The sequence below is a fragment of the Rhinolophus sinicus genome, linkage group LG06 (assembly GCF_036562045.2).
Source record: "Rhinolophus sinicus isolate RSC01 linkage group LG06, ASM3656204v1, whole genome shotgun sequence".
Classification (NCBI taxonomy): domain Eukaryota; kingdom Metazoa; phylum Chordata; class Mammalia; order Chiroptera; family Rhinolophidae; genus Rhinolophus; species Rhinolophus sinicus.
The window spans coordinates 8,234,515-8,252,678 of NC_133756.1; the positions used below are offsets into that span (position 1 = coordinate 8,234,515).

General features: G+C 61.7%; 3 protein-coding genes across 22 annotated transcripts; 1 reads left to right on the forward strand and 2 right to left on the reverse strand.

Moving 5' to 3' along the window:
- Positions 1-127: 127 nt before the first annotated feature.
- CPTP (ceramide-1-phosphate transfer protein) lies at positions 128-4,006 on the reverse strand. Of its 2 annotated transcripts, none has more exons than XM_074334310.1 (3): positions 3,952-4,006; positions 1,858-2,048; positions 128-1,740 (listed from the first exon to the last, which is right to left on the reverse strand). In XM_074334310.1, the coding sequence occupies exons 2-3, from the start codon at positions 1,977-1,979 to the stop codon at positions 1,218-1,220; spliced, it is 645 nt and encodes a 214-aa protein (XP_074190411.1). In that variant the 5' UTR covers positions 1,980-2,048; positions 3,952-4,006; the 3' UTR covers positions 128-1,217. The 2 variants fall into 2 exon arrangements, with proteins under 2 accessions (XP_074190411.1, XP_074190412.1); XM_074334311.1 differs by lacking the exon at positions 3,952-4,006 and adding an exon at positions 3,267-3,942.
- A 102-nt stretch (positions 4,007-4,108) lies between these two features.
- On the forward strand, positions 4,109-14,683 carry INTS11 (integrator complex subunit 11). The gene is made up of 17 exons (XM_019712068.2): positions 4,109-4,285; positions 7,131-7,228; positions 7,633-7,706; positions 8,868-9,096; positions 10,989-11,087; positions 11,170-11,204; positions 11,519-11,657; positions 12,011-12,075; positions 12,404-12,593; positions 12,753-12,836; positions 13,165-13,254; positions 13,339-13,501; positions 13,596-13,703; positions 13,789-13,850; positions 13,928-14,070; positions 14,155-14,284; positions 14,413-14,683. The coding sequence occupies exons 1-17, from the start codon at positions 4,258-4,260 to the stop codon at positions 14,485-14,487; spliced, it is 1,812 nt and encodes a 603-aa protein (XP_019567627.1). The 5' UTR covers positions 4,109-4,257; the 3' UTR covers positions 14,488-14,683.
- Positions 14,632-18,028, reverse strand: PUSL1 (pseudouridine synthase like 1). 19 transcript variants are annotated; one of them, XM_074334325.1, is made up of 9 exons: positions 17,671-17,880; positions 17,362-17,419; positions 17,020-17,207; positions 16,730-16,879; positions 16,470-16,640; positions 15,646-15,700; positions 15,396-15,567; positions 15,147-15,266; positions 14,674-14,980 (listed from the first exon to the last, which is right to left on the reverse strand). In XM_074334325.1, the coding sequence occupies exons 1-8, from the start codon at positions 17,745-17,747 to the stop codon at positions 15,148-15,150; spliced, it is 990 nt and encodes a 329-aa protein (XP_074190426.1). In that variant the 5' UTR covers positions 17,748-17,880; the 3' UTR covers positions 14,674-14,980; position 15,147. The 19 variants fall into 19 exon arrangements, 18 of the variants coding, with proteins under 18 accessions (XP_074190416.1, XP_074190426.1, XP_074190425.1 ...); XM_074334324.1 differs by having other exon boundaries at positions 15,127-15,266; XM_074334315.1 differs by having other exon boundaries at positions 14,632-14,980; positions 15,147-15,243; positions 15,396-15,700; positions 17,671-17,897.
- Between the last annotated feature and the right edge of the window lie 136 nt (positions 18,029-18,164).

Below are 18,164 nucleotides of genomic sequence, written 5' to 3' on the forward strand. Positions count from 1 at the left end.
GGACCAAGCACAGGGACAGGCAGGCAGTGCCACGCCCCCCCCCATGGTGGCCCAGGCATGCCCCTTCCCCTTTGGTGGGCAGGTGATTGGCACACCCAATACCCCTGTCGTGGAGTGCAGTGCCTGGTTCTGTAATTGTAATTTATTTAGGTAGGAAAACCCACCACCCATGTTATAATTTCCAAGGGTCCCAGAGGCTCCACTTATGCACATCTGCTGTATGGGGACACTGACCCTTGGGTGCCAAAAAGGCCCTGATCACAGTGAAGGGTCAGAGAAACAGGCCAGGCTCCCAAGGGCTCGGTGATGGCTGGGCGGGGTGTGACTGACAGCCAGCCTATTAGGCACAGGGTCCAGGACCCTCCTGGTGCCATGCGTCCTGGGTGTCCTGAGCTCCATGGGGACAGGGCAGCAAGGGGCAGGGGAGAGGGGATGCAGCTTCTTGCTGGATGCCGGGGAGGGAGAGGCCAGCTGGCCCAGCAGTCATGGGCTCCCGGGGGCTTCGGGGCTGTGCTGTGGAGACACAGCTGCCTAGGGGAGAACGGGCAGCAGTGTGGCCCCAGGAGGCAGCTGACATGTGTGCAGGCTTGTGTGTGTGGCTTCAACTCCCGGCTGTCACTGCTGAGGACACGTGGGCCCCCAGCCAACAAGGTGAGGAGCAGGGAGTGAGCTGCAGTGCCAGCTGCTGCCCAGGATCCCCTCCATGCCCTGGGGACAGTCAGTCAGGTATGGAGGGGCCAGAAGCAGCCCAGCCAGGCACACACACTGTGTGTCCCAGGCCTGAGAAGGACACGCACCAGGGGGACACATCGGCTGGCAAGGAGTCTGCACTCTCAAGACGGGTGGCTTCCTCTATTTCACAGACCGGACATGCCGGCCAGGGCAGCCCCTCAAGCTTTCGTACAAATACTGATTCTGACCCCCACCTGCCTTCTGCACTTCACCCACCTGGGTGACACCTGACTGGACACACGCTGGATTTGGCTGAGGATAAAGCTAAGATGCGCATGGGCAGAGTGAGAGGACGGGTGTGGAGCAGATGGCCAGCACCTGCTTTCTGTCTGCAGCCCAAGGGGGCCACGCTGGGCCTGTTGCTCCCCACAGGCTCAGCTCGCAGGGGGACAGTAGTGTTCCCACTTCTGGGGTGCCTGGAAAACTCCATGGCGGGATGGTCAGGCCCTGGAGGAGGGCAAGCGTGCGGCCTGGGCCGCCAGCCCCTAGGGCAGGTCCAGCAGGGCGTGCTCGGTGTAGAGCTTCTGGGAGACACTGTACACATGCTCGATGAAGGGCAGGGCTTCACCCAGCATCTCCACAGCCTGCTCAGGGGACCCCACGTTCATGGCCTCCAGGAAGACCTTGCGTGTGGGCAGCGTACAGAAGGCCATGGTGACGGCCTGGCGGATGACCCAGGGGTGGTAGGCGGCCAGTGAGGCGTTGTAGGAGTCGGTGCAGAGCACGGCGGTGCTCGCGTCCTCAGGGCTGGTGCGCAGGCCCTCCAGGAAGAGCTGCAGCCAGCGCAGCGCCCGGTGCAGCCGCAGCAGTGTCCGGCAGCCCGAGTCGGGGTGACGGGAGCGTCGCTGCAGGTCCACCAGCTGGTGGCCCACCTCATAGGCCACCATGGACTGCAGGCTGAGGTAGTGCTCCTGCTGGGGGCTGCTGCGCAGGCGCTCCAAGACCTGCACCTTTGTCATCACATCCTTGGAGATGAAGGAGAAGATGGCACCCAGGCTGTTCAGGAACCTGGAGGGGAAGGGGGTGCTCAGCTGGGTGCAGGGGGAGCCCGGCACGCGCAGGGCCACCACGCATGGGAGTGTGCCAGGAAGGCCCCGGCCCTGGGCAGCGGCCCCTTGCACGCACCTGACCAGCCCCCTCCAGCCAGCGAGGTAGTGGTCCAGCAGCACCTCCTCCTTCTCGTTGAGACACTGCTTGAAACTGACCAGGACGACTCTTAGGTTGAAGTCCGACTCCAAGTCACCCATTTTTCAATACGGACTGAGATGCGGGGGAGTCGGGCTGGTGGGTTGTCTCCCTGAGAGTCAGCTCACTCCCTGGGCAAGTGGGCAGGAGCAGCAGGGAATAAACAGCTGGGGCCCCACGGCTCCCACTGAAAGCCCACCTCACCCTGCTGGAGAAGCGCACTCAGACACACCTGCTGACCCTGCCGTGCCCTTCGCTGGGGCAGGCACCGCAGACCTGAGCCTGGCTCCTCCTTGTCACTCAGGCCTGGTACAACCACTGCTGTGTCTCACTAACAGCAGACACTGTTACGTGTGTTCCCTCGCTTACTTGGGTACTGTCTGTCTCTCTCACTGGAGTGTCTCTTCTTACTAGTTGGAGAATCATGAGCCGATCCCTCCCCAGAGCCAGGCACTCTTCTAGGCACGCGGGTGCTCAGTGACAGACAGTAAGCCCAGCCTGATCATGGCAATATTCTAGTGTGGGGTGGGGTGGGGTCAGACAATAACAAAGACGGGAAACTCCAACAGGGTAGGTAAGAGACAGTGGAGCAAGGGGATGCCGGGAGGGGCTGGCAGCCTCGATCCCCTTGCCTACAGCTGCATCCATCCCAAAAGCCAGCGCAGAGGCTGGGGGCCAGCACTTGCTGGACAGGTGAACAGACACCAGTCTTCTCACTCATACTGAAACTGTACATGTCCTGCACAGAAAGATGGCTGGGGCAAAGGTCTTCCCGCACTGTGAAGATAGCCACAGGCCCTCCCTCAACCCCGGGAACAGCCCGGAAGTGCCCTGGTACAGAGTCCTGCTCTGGACCCCATTTACATGCAAACAGTCACTCCACAAACATCCAAGCTGCTATGCACTGAGTGGGTGCCACTGAGCACCCTAGCCCTTGCCTCCCTGGGTGCCCAGGGCTGGCACTGCAGTGTGGCTCTGATGGGCGCTGGGAACTCAGCTGCACCTTACCTGGTGTCCAGGACAAACTCGCATCCCACTGGGCCTGGGGGATTCCTGTGCCTTTCGTGCTGAGTGCCCTACGGGGGCCCCCAGTGAGGGAGGCCACCCAAGCTGTGGTAAGAGCCCCACCCAGGAATAGGACACCTGGGAGCCTGTGCAGGCTCTGCCTCCCACTCTGTGGGCAGGTCACTCACCATCATAAGTCTTGGTCCTTTCATTGGGGAAAATGGGCCAGCACACTCTGCCTTGCCCACCGCCCACCACCCAAGTCTGATGGGGCCCAATGGGTGCTGAAGGCCCCAAGGCCCCAACATGCCTGGCATTGGGCGGAGCCCCGGAGGTGAGCTCACCCTGTCTCAGGTATGGGGACAGCAGTGCCTGGCTTCGGAAAATGGCTCTCCGGAGACTTCCAGCACCCCCTCCTGTCCTCAGGGCCTTGGTTTTCTGCCCTTGGGGGGCACTCAGGGCTACCTTCCTGGCCACCAGACATCCTGTGGGCCTGGCCTTCCTGCCCAGAGCCCACGCCAGCAACCAACAGGAGCTGCCAGGAGCCATTCAGTTTGGAAACAGGAAGGGCAGTGGCTGTGCAGAGGGTGGGCAGCCTGCCAGCTCTGAGAGGGTGATTCAGGGCGCTACCAAGGCTCCCCCAGGGGCAGCCTCAGCCCCAAGGTCAGGACTCAGCGAGAGGCTGTCACCCAAGTCCTGTGGCTGACATGACAGGAGTGCCCCAGGAGAAGGGGGCACCCACCCTGGCACCCCAAGCTCAGAGGGTGGGAGCGTGGCCCTGTCCAAGATGTCCTGCCAGTCTCGCCTGGGACTCGAGGCTCGGGTGGGGTGGGGCCCTGTCCTGCTCCAGCTGAGGCTCAGGGATAGGGCAGGGTCCCGGGGCCGGGGTCTGGACCGGCGGAGAAGCAGGGCCCTGCGCCGCCCCCTGCCGCACCCGGGGTCCCTCGCCCGGCCCCTCGGCGATGCTCAGGGCCAGCCGGCCGGCTCGGTTTCCCCGCGGCCGGCCCGAGCCCGCCGCACTGCGCTCACCTGCGATGCCGCCGCCGCCGCCGCCGCCGCCGCCGTCCCCGGCGCCCCGCCCCCCACCGCTCCCAGCGCCCTCTGCCGCCCAGGATTGGTTGCCGACCGCCCAGTCAGGAGGCCGGACGCAGGGCCCGCGTATCCGGCCGACGCACCGGAAGCGTGTCCCACTGGGTTGCGCCTGCGCAGTGCGTCGCCGCATGTCCGTTTCGGGTGCTGTGGGGTTCCCGAGGTCCCGGGTGTTATCTGGACGCAGTGGGCGCGGCGGCTCGGTGAGCGCAGAGGCCCCTGCGCCTGGGCGCGCGCCTGGGCAGGATGCCCGAGATCAGGGTCACTCCCCTGGGTGAGTGAGGGGCGCTAGACCGGCGCCTCGCGGGGCAGCGTTGGCGGTGGTCTGGGGACGTGTCCCGGGGGCGCACAGGGCCGGCTGTGGGCACGGAGGCCTCGGGCCGCTGCTCCTCCCAGCTCAAGCCCTGTGTGGAGAGAAGCTCAAGGCATGGCTTTGGGGTCGCGTCCTGGCCCACTGCTCTGCTGTGTCCCCAGTTTTCCTAACAGTGACATGAGGACGAGACCGCCTAAAGCGGGCCCTGAGCGACGCCGTCTCCACAGTTTACCTCCCTTTGCACGTAGACTGATGCTTCACGTAGCCTTTACTCTCTGCTTCGCCATCGGTCACTTTCCTTTCACGTCCATCTCTCTCGTGCCCGGTTGCCTGCAGCCTCCTGGTTAGAGTTTCTGGGCCGGAATTCCCGCCCGTTCTCAGGAACTTTTTTCACTTTCCCGTTCCCGAAGCCCGAGGTATAAACTGCTTTCTGTTCTCCAGAATGAATCGTTGCCACAAAGTGATGGCTGATACTACCAACCGCCTGGGTTTCAAGGAGCCGATTTTCCCGATTTCCCGACCAACTTTTCTCGGGATTTGGGAATGAAAAAGCAAAAAAAATTTTCCTAGAATGGAAAATTCCAGGCAGGAATTTCCGCCCGGAAGCCCTAGCGATAAATAGGAAAAATGTCTAAGATATATTGTGAGTAGTACATTTATTTACCATCGTGAGTATTACTGTGTTCAAGGAGCCGATTTTCCCAATTTCCCGACCAACTTTTCTGGGGATTCAGGAACGGGAAAGCGAAGACATTCACAAGAACGGGCGGGAATTCCCGCCCAGAAACCCTACTCCCGGTTACCCAACTTGGCGGTCCACCCTCAGTTCAGCCCTGGTTTTACCGGACCTCTGCAACATTTAAAAAAAAAATAGCTTTGCTTTTTGCAAAAGAAATGTGCATTTTTAAAAGCCTGAACAGTCAAAAACAGTGCAAAGGAGGAAAGATCACTCATAATCCAGAGTCCCAGAAACAACTGGGGCTGTCATTTTGGTGGCCAGCCCTCCAGATTTCTCTGGGCATTCTTCCTGCATACATCCGGTGAACTGTTCCAGCACCTGCCTCCTGCACTGGGCTGTGTCAGGAGCATCTTCCGGTACAGGTGTCCCACGCACCTCCACGTCATTTCTCATGGTGGGAGCGCTTGGTCAGAATAGCCCGCTCAGCCCCCAGGGTGGACACTGAGTTCTTGACAACCGCAGCGAACGCCCCTGCCCTTGGCCAGCAGACATCCCACGCTGCCATATGCGTTGTCACCCCAACAGCCTCTCCTAGCTGTTGGCACAGGGTCAGCTCTGGCGTCTGTGGCCCCACGCCCTCCCTGCCCCTGGCTCCTCCCCAGGGGCCTCTGCAGGAGCCTCATTCCACCCCCATTCCCATTGGGCTCCTTTTCTCACCACTCATTCTCCTTGAACAGTCCTGTCTTTTTGCTGCTTCCGTTACCCAGTCTGCACCTGGGTGTGCCCCCTAGGGTCCCTCGTCTCAGCACCATGAAAGCAGACCTGCTGCTGCTCCACTGGCTTCCCTCACCAGTTTCGGCCATGCAGCCTCCCAGGTTACCTGGGCCCCAGGGTGTTGGTACACCTGCCCCTTTCCTGGCTGTCCCTGTTCACCCTGCTTACAAGTGAAGCCTGTCGTGGTTCTGGAAGTTTCTGTGTCCCCTTCCCTTCCTGCCTTAACCTCCACGGCGCTGACGTCCATCTGATGCACTCGGTGTGTTATCCACGTGCTTGCCTAAAACGTGAGCTCCCTGCGGACTGGGTGTTTCCTTCGCGTTCTCCTGAGTCCTGCCCCCTCCTGGACTTCCCCACATCTCCTGCCCAGTTCAGGCCACTGTCTTTGCTCCCTGGGATCGTTGTGGGTCCTGCTGTGGGCAGACGGGCGGTGCCTAAGAGCTGGAACCCGGAAGGCCATCCCTGGCCTCATGCCTAGGAGCCATGTGCCCCACTGGGGGGTTTGGCCCATGATTTCAGTGGCTTCACATCCTCATCTGTAAAGAAGGGTGGCTTGTCTCTCTCCCACAGCTGTCTGGAGGGCCTTGAGCTGGCACGTCTCCAGGACTGGAGGTCCAGCAGGGGGCAGATGGCTAAGACCCGGCCCTTGGGGAGACTGGTCCTGGTGGGGACAGGAGTGGCCTTATAGGAGATCTCAAGGCCACCACCTGTGGCTGGGCTGCCTGAGGCACGCGGGCAGAGCTCTTGGCTGGTGTCACCTGCTACTGTCATGGGCGACAAGCTTCTTGAGGACCAGCCTGCATCCTGGTCTGGGCCGTGGCCTGGTCACCATGGTGTGTGGGTGCTGATAGAGGGTGAGGGGGCCGGCAGAGGGAGGCTTATAGTGTTCAAGATGGAAAGCAGATTGTCTGCTGTCATCAGGCCTTGCGAGGTTGTGTCCATTTCCTTCTGGGACCCCAAGCCCCAGAGGAGACGATGTATGGCCATCTGAGGTGGCCAGAAAGTGCCCTGTACTCAGCCCCTGGCCTCTGAGGGTGCGGGTGGGTCACAGTGGGTGGGCTGCGACCTTGAGAGGTGTAGGACTTCTTCCATCTGACCCTGGGTGGCAGAGGCCGGGCCTGAGGCTGGAGACACAGTGGGGGCCACTCGGGCGAGAACTCACTTGGAGGACTTGGTCCTTTGTCTCCTCTCTGCACATTTCCCCTGCTCATCTGCGCGTGGAGGTGGCAGTTTTCCCGCCTCATGTGTCATCCACCAGCAGCCCACTGAGGGCTCTGCAGGGACACAGGGGAGGGACAGATGGCAGTGGGCAGGGGGAGGGTTTGGCAGCACCCTGGCCTGCTCTCCCTGCAGGGGCTGGCCAGGATGTGGGCCGAAGCTGCATCCTGGTCTCCATTGCGGGCAAGAATGTCATGCTGGACTGTGGGATGCACATGGGCTTCAACGATGATGTGAGTTCCCAGAGGCACCTGCGGGGCTGGGGAGGGCCTGTCCCCAGCAACCCGGCGCTCAGAGTGTCAGGCTCTGACCCATGGGTTGGAGACAGTCTAGGCTCCTGGGTAGTGGTGGGGACAGATGAGTCTGTGTCACTGCATTGCTGGGTAGCTCCCCCACCATCACGTGACAGGTGGGGTGCCCTGCACAGGGGGCAGTCTGTACACCGAGGGGGTTTGTGGGCTACTGCAGGGTTGGTGGGTGGGCTAGGCGCACCCCAGGTTGGGCTTCTGGCTGGGTCACCGGTTCCGCCTACTCTCGGAGGCTGTGAGCAGCCCGCTGGAGTGGGCGTGCCGTGTCCAGCTGCCCCCGGAGACCCGGGCAGCCTGCTGCGCTCTGATGCTCGCTCTCGGCTCCTCAGAGGCGCTTCCCCGACTTCTCTTACATCACCCGCAACGGCCGGCTGACCGACTTCCTGGACTGCGTGATCATCAGGTGGGCCCCTGCCGGCTGCTGGTGGCAGTGCCATGCTGTGTGGGCTCACAGCTTCTCCGCCTCGAGGGCCCCCGGGAACCCCGGGAAGCCGCTTTGGGCCTGTGCCGCCGCAGGCTGTGGGTGTTGTGGGCCCGGGCTCTGTCTGAGGTTGCCTTCGAGGCTTATCCCCAGGGCTGGCCCTCCCCACTGGACGCTGGCCCCCGTGGCGGCACCTTCCTGTGTGGCCATACTTGTTCACGGCTGCTCCTTGGCGGGCTGCACTCAGCCCTGTGGTGGTGGGGCAGCGCTGTGCATGCCTGTTGCCGGTGGCCCCGAGTCGTGGACGAGAGCCCAGGTGCCCTAGGAAAATGAGGCTGCGTCAGGGCAGCTGGTCCGTGGCAGGGAGGCGGCCCCCACAGTCACAGGTGACATTTTACCCATCGAGCCCAGGCCACTCCTCGGGCCTGCTCTCACTCAGCAGCAATTGGCAGCAGTGCCGTACCACCAACCCCGGCCCCATCATCGATCGTCACAGGCCCCGTGTCCCTCCTGCCCCCACCTCAGGGCCTCCCCTCCTCTCACCCTCACGCTCCACCCAGATAGTCCACAAACCTTGCCAGGGTCCAGACCCTCTCACAACCCTGACCTTCACCACATTGCCTGGATGACCACAGAGCCCCTGCTGGTCTGCCCTCACCGGAGCCAGAGGTGCCCCATCTTGGACAGCCCGTCCTCAGATACTCGGAGGCTCCTGAGGTCTCGGTCCCTTCTTGGATTAGCGCTCGTCCCATGCGCCTGCTTTGTCTGTGGCCGGACATAGCACTGCCGTTCCCTCTGCCCCAGGGTCGTTCCAGGCTCATCCCAGTGCTGGCCGTCAGTACCTGTGCCACCCACCAAAGGTGGTGACTCTTGGTACACTGTCCCCCTAGCTGCTCTTTCTTCATGGAACGTGTCATCCTCTGGCAAACGTTTTAACTATTTGCTTATCGCTAAACTAGGTATCTAGACTGTAAAGTCCAGGAAGATAGCAGCTTTTGTTTGTGCTCACGCCTCCCTGTCCAGTCCTTAGGACAGTGCCTCTTGCACAGTAGGCACTCGGAGTGAATGAATGAACGAGTGAATGAGGAGCCCCGCTGTGCGCAGTGGCTGTGGAGGGTGGGGCTGACCGCACTGCACCCACAGCCACTTCCACCTGGACCACTGCGGGGCACTGCCCTACTTCAGCGAGATGGTGGGCTACGACGGGCCCATCTACATGACACACCCCACCCAGGCCATCTGCCCCATCCTGCTGGAGGACTACCGCAAGGTCGCCGTGGACAAGAAGGGCGAGGCCAACTTCTTCACCTCCCAGATGATCAAGGACTGCATGAAGAAGGTGGTGGCCGTCCACCTGCACCAGACGGTCCAGGTCAGACCCTGGGCCCCCAGGCGGCCGTGGGTCTCTGCCCAGATTCCGCATTTGCGCGGGGTGTGGGGTGGGGTGCCTCTGCTGCTCACCCAGCTTTGTGCCTCGGTACGTGGAGGAGGCGGAGAGGGACCGGCCCATGGCACACTGGTGCCATGAGCACAGTGGGGCTGCGGGTGTGCCGCCGGCGGGGGAGGCGGAGACTGGGTGGTGAGATGGGCGAGCCCAGGGCGTCCAGCGCAGTTGGCTTCACCTCGGTCACCATTGTGTGTGGGTTAGGGAACAAAGGGCTCCCCGAGCTGGTGACATGACGTTTAGTAAAGTTCCAGATTGTGCATCTGTCTGTAGGTTTTGCTTGTTACTGGGCGCCTACACATTTTGGGTCATTTTTTCCTGGTTGAACTTTGTGTCAATGTGAAGTACATATATTTATCTTTAGTGATGCTTTTTGCCTCAAAGTTGTTTTTCTGGTAACCTGGTTACACCAGTCCCACCTCCCCCCCCCCTTGGGTTAACGTTTATATAGTACATCTTTTTCTTTATTTCAACCTTTTTGTCTCTGTATGTTTTAAGTGTGGCTCTTTGAGGTAGCATGTGCTTTTTTCGTTTTTAAATCCGGCCTGATAACCTGCCCTGTAGAGTCCACGTCTAGTAAGAGCTTCGGGCTTCGCCGTACCTGGACCCTCCCACCACCTGTGTCCTTTCTCTGGCCTGTTGTTTATTGCCTTTTGTGGATTGGTTTTTTTAAACTCTTTATTTCTTCCATTATTTGGTTGGTAATTAGATAGTCTTTTAGAATTATTTAGTAGTAGATTACAAAATGCATCCCTGACGACGGAAATCTAAGGCGCCTGTCTGTTTCCTGATGGTGCAGGGGTCTCGATGTTGGCTGTGTGTCCGCCCTCCCGCGTCACACGCTGCTGTGTGTATTTGAACCCCCGCTGTGTGTGCCAGCCCTGCCCGATGCTCAGGCACCGCTGGGTGTCGTCTGTTACTCCTTCTTGCCGCTCATGTCTTCCTTGGGGGTAACTCACCTTTTGCCTGAAGAACACCGGCGTGAGCTGAAGCAGGTGGACGGCCACCTTCCTCCTCACCGTCTGCAGGTGGCTTCCTGCGCCCTCATTCTGGAAGGACTTCACCAGGCTCAAAATTCTTGGGTGGTGATTACTTTCTCTCCATACTTTGTGCATATCCTCCCGCTGCTGTTTGGAAGAGAATCCTTCTCTTGGGCTGCTTGTTGGATTATGTTCTTTTCCTTGGATCTTGGCGGGCATACTCGGTGGACCTGTGTTTTCTCCTCCCTGCTCCGGTGGGGCCTCTGGACCCCACTGTTGTCTTCAGGTTCTCCCAGGGCTGCTTCACCTGTTTTCTCCTCCAACCTGGGCCTGGGTGGCCGAGTGTTTGGTCTCACTCCAGGCTCCACTGTCCTTTTCTTTCTGGGCTTCATGCTGGCAATTTCATTGTGTGTGTTTCAATTCGTTCATGCTTTTTGGTTATGTATTAAATTCCTCCACTGAATTCTTAATTTCGTTTATTATAGTTTCTGGTTTTAGAATTTCCACTTTTCTAAATAGTTTCTGGGTTTTTGCCAGCACACTTAATCTTGTGTTTTATCTCTTTGACTTCATTAATCACAGTCCTTTTAAAGTCTGCGTCTGGAACTGCAGGGCCCTTCCATCTGCCTCCCCAGGGTGGCTTGTGTTGACCCTCTTGTTTCGTCTTTTGTGTTCGGTCACTTTTGATTGAAAGCTGATGTTGTGCGTGGAAAAACAGGAAGAAATGAAAGGCTCCGAACAACATCATGTCCTGTGCCCGCCTCCTCCCAGCCCTGTGTCCCCCACTGGCCGCCAGCCCAGCGCAGCCCGCAGACCCCAGCTCAGCCCTGTCCTCCACAGGTAGACGACGAGCTGGAGATCAAGGCTTACTACGCAGGCCATGTGCTGGGGGCCGCCATGTTCCAGATCAGGGTGGGCGCAGAGTCTGTGGTCTACACGGTGAGTGCATATGCGTGCGGCGCAGGATGGGCTGCCTGGGCAGGGCAGGAGGCACCGTCTCGAATGCTACTTTCTCTGCCAGGGCGATTATAACATGACCCCGGACCGGCACTTGGGGTAAGTTGGCTGGTGTGTTTGTTTCAGTCCGTGGAGCCCCCCCAATCCCGTCGGAGTGCACTGACCTTTGAGGATGTGCTGGGTGCCTGAGCCGTCAGCACACCAGTGTCCCCTTGTGTCCCCCATGCGAGGCAGAGTCTGTTTTTCCTGTCACTGCCCTAGTACTGCCCGTGACATCCCACTGCCTGGACCTTGCAGAGGTGGTGGCTGCCAGCCGGAGGGCCTTGGCCGTGTCCATGGCTGGGGTCCAGTTTGTTGCCCCCAGCCTGTGGCCATGTGGATTGTCCACCTTGGGCTGTGCCCCTCTGTTGTAGAGCTGCCTGGATCGACAAATGCCGCCCCAACCTGCTCATCACAGAATCCACATATGCCACGACCATTCGCGACTCCAAGCGCTGCCGGGAGCGAGACTTCCTGAAGAAGGTGCATGAGACCGTGGAGCGTGGCGGGAAGGTACCTGGCCCTCGGCAGGGGGCGGGCTGGGCACCGGAGGGGCGTTTGCTCAGCTTTGGGAAGAAAAGCTCCCCTGACCCTCTGAGGGGCACTTATCTGTCTCGTGTCCAATCCCAATGAAGAGCTGGCCAGAACATCCTATGGGGTCACGGTGGATAGACTGTGGCCCGGGCAGGGATGGGGGGCAGATGTGGGTGGGGCCTCCGTGGATGCAGCCCTAGGCCATCAGACCTGCTAGCAGAGCCTGAGAAGGTGGCCACAGGGAGCAGCTGCCCACGTACTGCGCTCTCACGTGGGATCGACCTGGGTGGGCAGTGGCCAGGGGCTCCCACGCGTGCCCCCGTTCCCCGCAGGTGCTGATCCCAGTGTTTGCACTGGGCCGCGCTCAGGAGCTCTGCATCCTGCTGGAGACCTTCTGGTAGGTACAGCGCCCTGGCTGTGTGGGAGGTAGGGAGCGGGGTGCCTGTGCCTGTGAGTGGGCCACGACGTCCCCCAGTGTCCAGCCCGATGGGTCTCCACCTTGCTCCAGGAAGAGCACAGGCTGCAGAAACCAACGCAGTACTGGTGGCTGTCAGGCGCATGCGCAGTCAGGATGCCCATATGTGGGCGCCACCGGAGCCTGGAGGGCGCCTGCCTCCCTCCCGAGCCTCCACACAGGAGAAGCACAGTGGGTGGGGACCGCGGGGCACTCTGTTCTCCCCCCCACCTGACGCATGCGCAGGCAGGTGACACCGCCCTGCCCACAGGGAGCGCATGAACCTGAAGGCCCCCATCTACTTTTCCACGGGCCTGACGGAGAAGGCCAACCACTACTACAAGCTCTTCATCACCTGGACCAACCAAAAGATCCGCAAGACCTTCGTCCAGAGGAACATGTTCGAGTTCAAGCACATCAAGGCCTTCGACCGAGCGTTTGCCGACAACCCAGGTCCAATGGTGAGGCCCCGGCCAGCGCGAGCCTGGGTTCTTGCCTGCGGGTCTCGCGGGGGAGGGGCTCACCCGTGCTGTGGGCAAGAGGTCAGAGGGGGAGGCCTGGCCGAGTTCATGGGCAGACGTAGCGTGGGCTACCTGACTGCTCCCATGGCCACCCTGCAGGTCGTGTTCGCCACGCCGGGCATGCTGCATGCTGGCCAGTCCCTGCAGATCTTCCGGAAGTGGGCAGGGAATGAGAAGAACATGGTGAGGGGTCTGGGCCCCCTGGTGGTTCCCTGAAGGGCCTATGAGGTTGGGCAGAGGTGGGGGAGCAGAGGTTCCCCCTGGTTTGGCGACACTGCCGCTGTCTGGGGACTTGGTATCCTGGGGCCAGTGTCCCACCCAGGCAGGAAGGCCCCCACGCCCTGAGTAGCGGTCACAGCGGTCAGGCGTGGGCAGGCCCAAGCCCGCCCAGACCTACAGCGGGGCTGGTAAGCGTTCAGATTGAGGGGCAGAGAGGTGGGGTGAGGGTGTCCTGAGATACAGCCCTGAGGCCATGCAGGTGCCAGCAACTCCACCCCTTTGCCCCTTGAAGGTCATTATGCCCGGCTACTGTGTGCAGGGCACGGTGGGCCACAAGATCCTCAGTGGGCAGCGCAAGCTGGAGATGGAGGGGCGGCAGCTGGTGAGTTTCCCCCCTCTTCCGCCCCCAGCGCTCCTTGGACCCTCCCGGGTGGGTGGTGACGGCCTTGTGTGCTGTGACCTGCAGCTGGAGGTCAAGATGCAGGTGGAGTACATGTCATTCAGCGCCCATGCAGACGCCAAGGGCATCATGCAGCTGGTGCGCCAGGCGGAGCCTGAGAGCGTGCTGCTGGTGCACGGGGAAGCCAAGAAGATGGAGTTCCTGAAGCAGAAGATAGAGCAGGAGTTCCGTAGGCGCCTGCGGGCCGCTGGGCGGGGCCGGGTGGAGGGCAGGGTGGGCAGGGCCGGCCCACCTACTGAGGCTGGCCCTGCTCCCTGGCCCAGGAGTCACTTGCTACATGCCAGCCAATGGCGAGACGGTGACACTGCCCACGAGTCCCTGCATCCCGGTGGGCATCTCGCTGGGACTGCTGAAGCGGGAGATGGTACAGGGTACGAGGGAGGCAGGCACGCGGGGAGGGGCTGGGCAGGGCGGGCTAACTGCCGACGGCCCTGATTCCTGCCCCCTTTTCTGCAGGGCTGCTTCCTGACGCCAAGAAGCCCCGGCTCCTACATGGCACCCTGATCATGAAGGACAGTGTGAGTGCGTGGGGGGTGATCTCTGAGGAGTGGGGGGCAGGGGCTCCTGCGCTCCCTGACCTGCTCCTGCCCCACAGAACTTCCGGCTGGTATCCTCAGAGCAGGCCCTCAAGGAGCTGGGCCTGGCCGAGCACCAGCTGCGCTTCACCTGCCGCGTGCACCTGCACGACACGCGCAAGGAGCAGGAGACTGCCATGCGTGTTTACAGCCACCTGAAGAGGTGGGCACTGGCCCCGCCCCTCCTGGCCCTGGGGGGCGGGGTGTGAGCAGGCAGGGATGAGGGTCTTACCATGCCTCCCCGCAGCGTGCTGAAGGACCACTGCGTGCAGCACCTTCCGGATGGCTCCGTGACCGTGGAGTCCATCCTCATCCAGGCTGCGGCCCACTCAGAGGACCCTGGCACCAAGGTGCTGCTGGTCTCCTGGACCTACCAGGTATGTGGCAGAACCCAGGAGGGCCTGTGCCTGGCAGTGCGTCAGGACAGGTGGGGTCACCCTATCACCCTGGGCCATCTGGGTGGGTTGGGGAGGATCGGACGACAGCCCCCCGATTCCCACTGCAGGACGAAGAGCTGGGGAGCTACCTCACCGCCCTGCTCAAGAAGGGTGTGCCCCAGGCACCCAGCGGAGGCAGCTGACCGCCCTGCCCTTTGCCCAAGTGGAGGGACTTGGGCTTCCACTCTAGGACCATGTCTGTGCCGTGGGTTTCCCCTGTGGATGTGGAGCCCACGGCTGGCCACAGCCTTCATCCATGGGGACAGGACCATAGTGGCACATGTCTCCCCGAGTGGCCGTTTTTAGCTGAAGAAATAAACAGCCCTGGAGATCTCTTCACTTTTTATTTCTATTTTTGGGCCCGGTGTATTAATTTCCAGAACAAACAGAAATGAGGTCTGTTTGTATATATTCCCTTCTGGGTGTTCACACCTGATCTGTACACACCCTTGGGGCAGCCCCCCTGGAGCATCCAGGGCAGCAGAGACTTGGGGAGGCAGGAGGCTTGCTGTGGCCCAGTCTAGTGAGCCTGGCTGCCCTGACCTTAGCTGGGCATCTGGGGGGTCATCTGTAGTTTCAGTGCTACGGACCCCACAGAGCACTTGACAGAAGTTCTGGGGCTGCTGGAGGCAGGACCTGTGGACAGATCCTAAGTCAACTTGGGGGCAGGGGGTTCTCAGCAGGGGCTGGGGAGGCCCTCAGTCCCTGAAGCTCCCCCCTCTCAGCTTCCCTCCCCCATTGAGAACTTGCCCACAGGGCTAGGTCAGGAGGGGCTATGGCACCTGTGGGGGGGGACCTGCACCTCACTCCAGGCCGCCTGCCTTTGGGTCGCTGGTTTCCCGCCTGAGGTCTTCTGGCTGACCTGGGGCCTCCCTGCCCTCTGGCCCCTGGCTTTCCTGCTGAGCACAGGATGGATTCCCGGCTGTTAGAACAACATGAGGGCTGTGACGGCACTGCCACCAAGAGCTCCTCTTCCAGCAGGGACCCAGGCTAGGTAGAGGGCCAATCAGTGGGGTATAAGCAGGGACCTCCCCAGGCCACCTCCTCTTACCATGGTCCCTGAGGCCCCCGTATAGCACCGACTTCAGGAACAAGCCATGGGCTGGGGCCACACGTGTCTGGTGCCTGCCCAGGGGGTCCCGGCTCTCCAGAATCACCTTCACCTCAGTGGGTGTCAAAGCCCCCAGCCCCACAGCCACCAGGATCGCTGTCATCCTCCGCACCTGTGACCCAAGGGCGAGACTGCCACAGTGGCCCAAGCCCCATCCCCACACCCAGGGTGGCCCCAGGACAGACTGTACCTGTCTGTACAGGAAGGACTGGCTCTCAAACTCCAGAGTCCAGAATCGCAACCTTCTGGGGACACAAGTGCCTGTGATGTCCTAGCCCAGTTTGGCCCCAGGCAAGGGAAGCAGACTAGGCAGCGCAGGGGGCCAGGAAAGGCTGGTTCCCACCCTCTCTTCCACTCCAGGGGCCTCCACTGACCACCCACCCCTAAGGGAAACTGGTACGAGGGACACAGCTGTGCGTGGGAGGGCAGCCGAACCTTCTGGGGCCTTGCTGTGGGTGCAGGGCCCTCTAGCAAGGTGCTAAGTCCTGGTCCCAGTTCTGGGGCAGCTGAAGGAGGGGCACGCAGTCAGCTCATCTGCCAGAGACCCAAGCTTCTCGCAAGGGGCTCTTTGGCATGAGTCCAAGGCTGACCGTGTAGAAGCACTTCTCCCTTAAGTGCTTCAACCTGGGAAGGTTCTAGAAGTCAGCATCTGCCAGTGCTGAAACAGTGCTGGGTAGGGGTAGGGGAACCAGCCCCGTCAGGCTGGGCCAGAACCACTGGCCTGGTGCTTCTCCCCCAGCGGAACCTTTACAGCTGCTGCCAAGATCCATCCAGTAGGCAGTGAGCCCTGGGACAAAGGGGGCATTCTCTGTCCTGTCCCCAGCCTCAGGCTGGGGGGAGGGCACAGCTGCAGGTTCATGGGCACCATTGGATTGCCCAGCATGTCCCCAGCAGGTACATAGGGAGCCCCCAGTCCAGCCACGTCCTGCCTCTGCTCTGCCCTTGCCAGGGAAGGTGCTGCAGCTAAGTCCAGCCCCTCAGCCTCCAGGCCAGCATGCAGGCTGCCCTCCTCACCTGCTCTCCTGGGGGAGGACAAAGGGGCTGGCTGGGTCAGGGGACACTGAGGCTCTGCGCAATGTGCGCACTGAGCTAGTGGATGGGCTGCCAGCCGATTGGAAGGCGCTGAAGTCATGAGTCCCCAGGAGGTGTTGGGCGGCCTCCTGCATGGCGGCCACATCCAAATAACTGCAGGGAGCCAGGTGAACGGTCAGAAGGAAGTGGCCAGCCGGTGGGCCTGGCACCCCTCTCCCACTCACTCTCACACGCACACTCACTCTGCCCGCAGGGCCCAGCATCGGTTTCGTTCAAACACAGACAGCTGGTCAGGCCGGGGGCAGCCGGTGGCCAGGCGGTACAGGTAGGTCCTGGATGTGGCTGCGTAGCGGGCATGGAAGTCGCTGTGCACACGGAAGGCCTGCAGGACCCTGTGGGAGTAAGGTCAGGCACACCAGAGGGAGGACGGCCCACAAGTGTGCCATTACCCCAAGAAGTTCGGTCCAGACGCAGTCCTTTCTGACCCCCGCCTCTACCCGCGGTGGACGAGGGAGCACCGAGGGGTGCACACCTGATGGCGGGGTGCTTCAGGTGGGTGTTGAGGGCCTGGGTCAGGACCTCAGGTGAGAAGGGCGGCTGGCCTGAGCGGCGTTGGACGTCCAGATGCGCAGCGTTGCTCAGGGCGTGGACCCCAGCATCCGTGCGGCTGGAGATGACGAACTTGACCGGCACCACCGATTTCAGCCTCTCTGCGGCCTCCTGCGGGGACAGCCGGCGGCGGCGGGGCGGAAACTCAGGGCAAGGACCAGAGTAGCGAAGGACCGCTCCCTGTGCTTCCAGAGGCGCTGTGCTCCCATCTGCCCCTCCCCGGGATCGTCCTCCTCCATCCGGGCGAAAGACCAACAGAGCTCACCTCCAGGTAGTTCTGGACCCCGACGGCGCGCTGGGCGCCCCTGACGGCCGCGACACCACTGTGGGCACAGGTGGACGCAGGTCAGCGGGCGGAGACCTTCCCGCCCGGGTCCCGCTCTAGGCGGCCAACTTGGCCATTCCTTCCCCTGTGCCGGAGCCCGAGGCCGGAGGTGCGAATCCTAAATATAACTCTGGCCCTCCCCTCGGGCGCCAGGTCACCCGCCGCCCTCGGTGTCAAGCTCCGGTGCTTCCCGAGGCGCCGGGTTGCACGTGGGGGTCTCGGGCACGGAGGGAGATCCGGAGGACGTACTTAAAGTCTGTGCCCAAATACTGGAAATACACGAGGTAGCGTGCCCGCACGGTGCCCGCAGCCGGACCCGAGCCCATGGTGGGGCGGGACCGGACGGAGAGGCGCCGGGCGGAGGCGGAGCCGGACCCGGCGGAGTTGAGGGCCACACGTGGGCCCTGCGCGCGTGCGCACGCAATCTGGCCATACACCCGGCACCCCGGTTGTGCCTGCGCCTGCGCCTTTACATTCGCCCCGCCCCGATAGCGGGGCACACCCACCCCTTGGCCGCAAAGGGCGGGGGAATGGAGGCGGGGTCAGACTTAGGGAACGGATGCAAAGTGTGGGCGCGCTGCAGAGCGCGTGGCCCGACTCGTGCAGCGGTGTCTCGGGAGAGGCTCTCACAGCCACCCGCTGACCCGCACACCCCCGCGTACGTGCATTCAGCCTACCCAATCACTCACTGTCCCCCATTCTCGCGGAGCGTGTCCGTCCCCCGCGTTCCGGCCAAGCGGGTT

Bases quoted from the DNA above. Each gene is read 5' to 3' on its own strand.
- CPTP (XM_074334310.1), bottom strand. From the start codon at position 1,979: ATGGGTGACTTGGAGTCGGACTTCAACCTAAGAGTCGTCCTGGTCAGT. The intron at 1,741-1,857 runs GTGCGTGCAAGG...CTTCCCCTCCAG, and splicing joins GGCTGGAGGGGGCTGGTCAG to GTTCCTGAACAGCCTGGGTG.
- INTS11 (XM_019712068.2), top strand. From the start codon at position 4,258: ATGCCCGAGATCAGGGTCACTCCCCTGG. The intron at 13,502-13,595 runs GTAGGCGCCTGC...TCCCTGGCCCAG, and splicing joins GAAGATAGAGCAGGAGTTCC to GAGTCACTTGCTACATGCCA. The intron at 13,851-13,927 runs GTGAGTGCGTGG...CCTGCCCCACAG, and splicing joins CCCTGATCATGAAGGACAGT to AACTTCCGGCTGGTATCCTC.
- PUSL1 (XM_074334315.1), bottom strand. From the start codon at position 17,747: ATGGGCTCGGGTCCGGCTGCGGGCACCGTGCGGGCACGCTACCTCGTG. The intron at 15,244-15,395 runs GTAAGAGGAGGT...TCCTGTGCTCAG, and splicing joins CGGGGGCCTCAGGGACCATG to CAGGAAAGCCAGGGGCCAGA. The intron at 14,981-15,146 runs GTGCAGGTCCCC...ATCTGTCCACAG, and splicing joins GGCAGGCGGCCTGGAGTGAG to GTCCTGCCTCCAGCAGCCCC.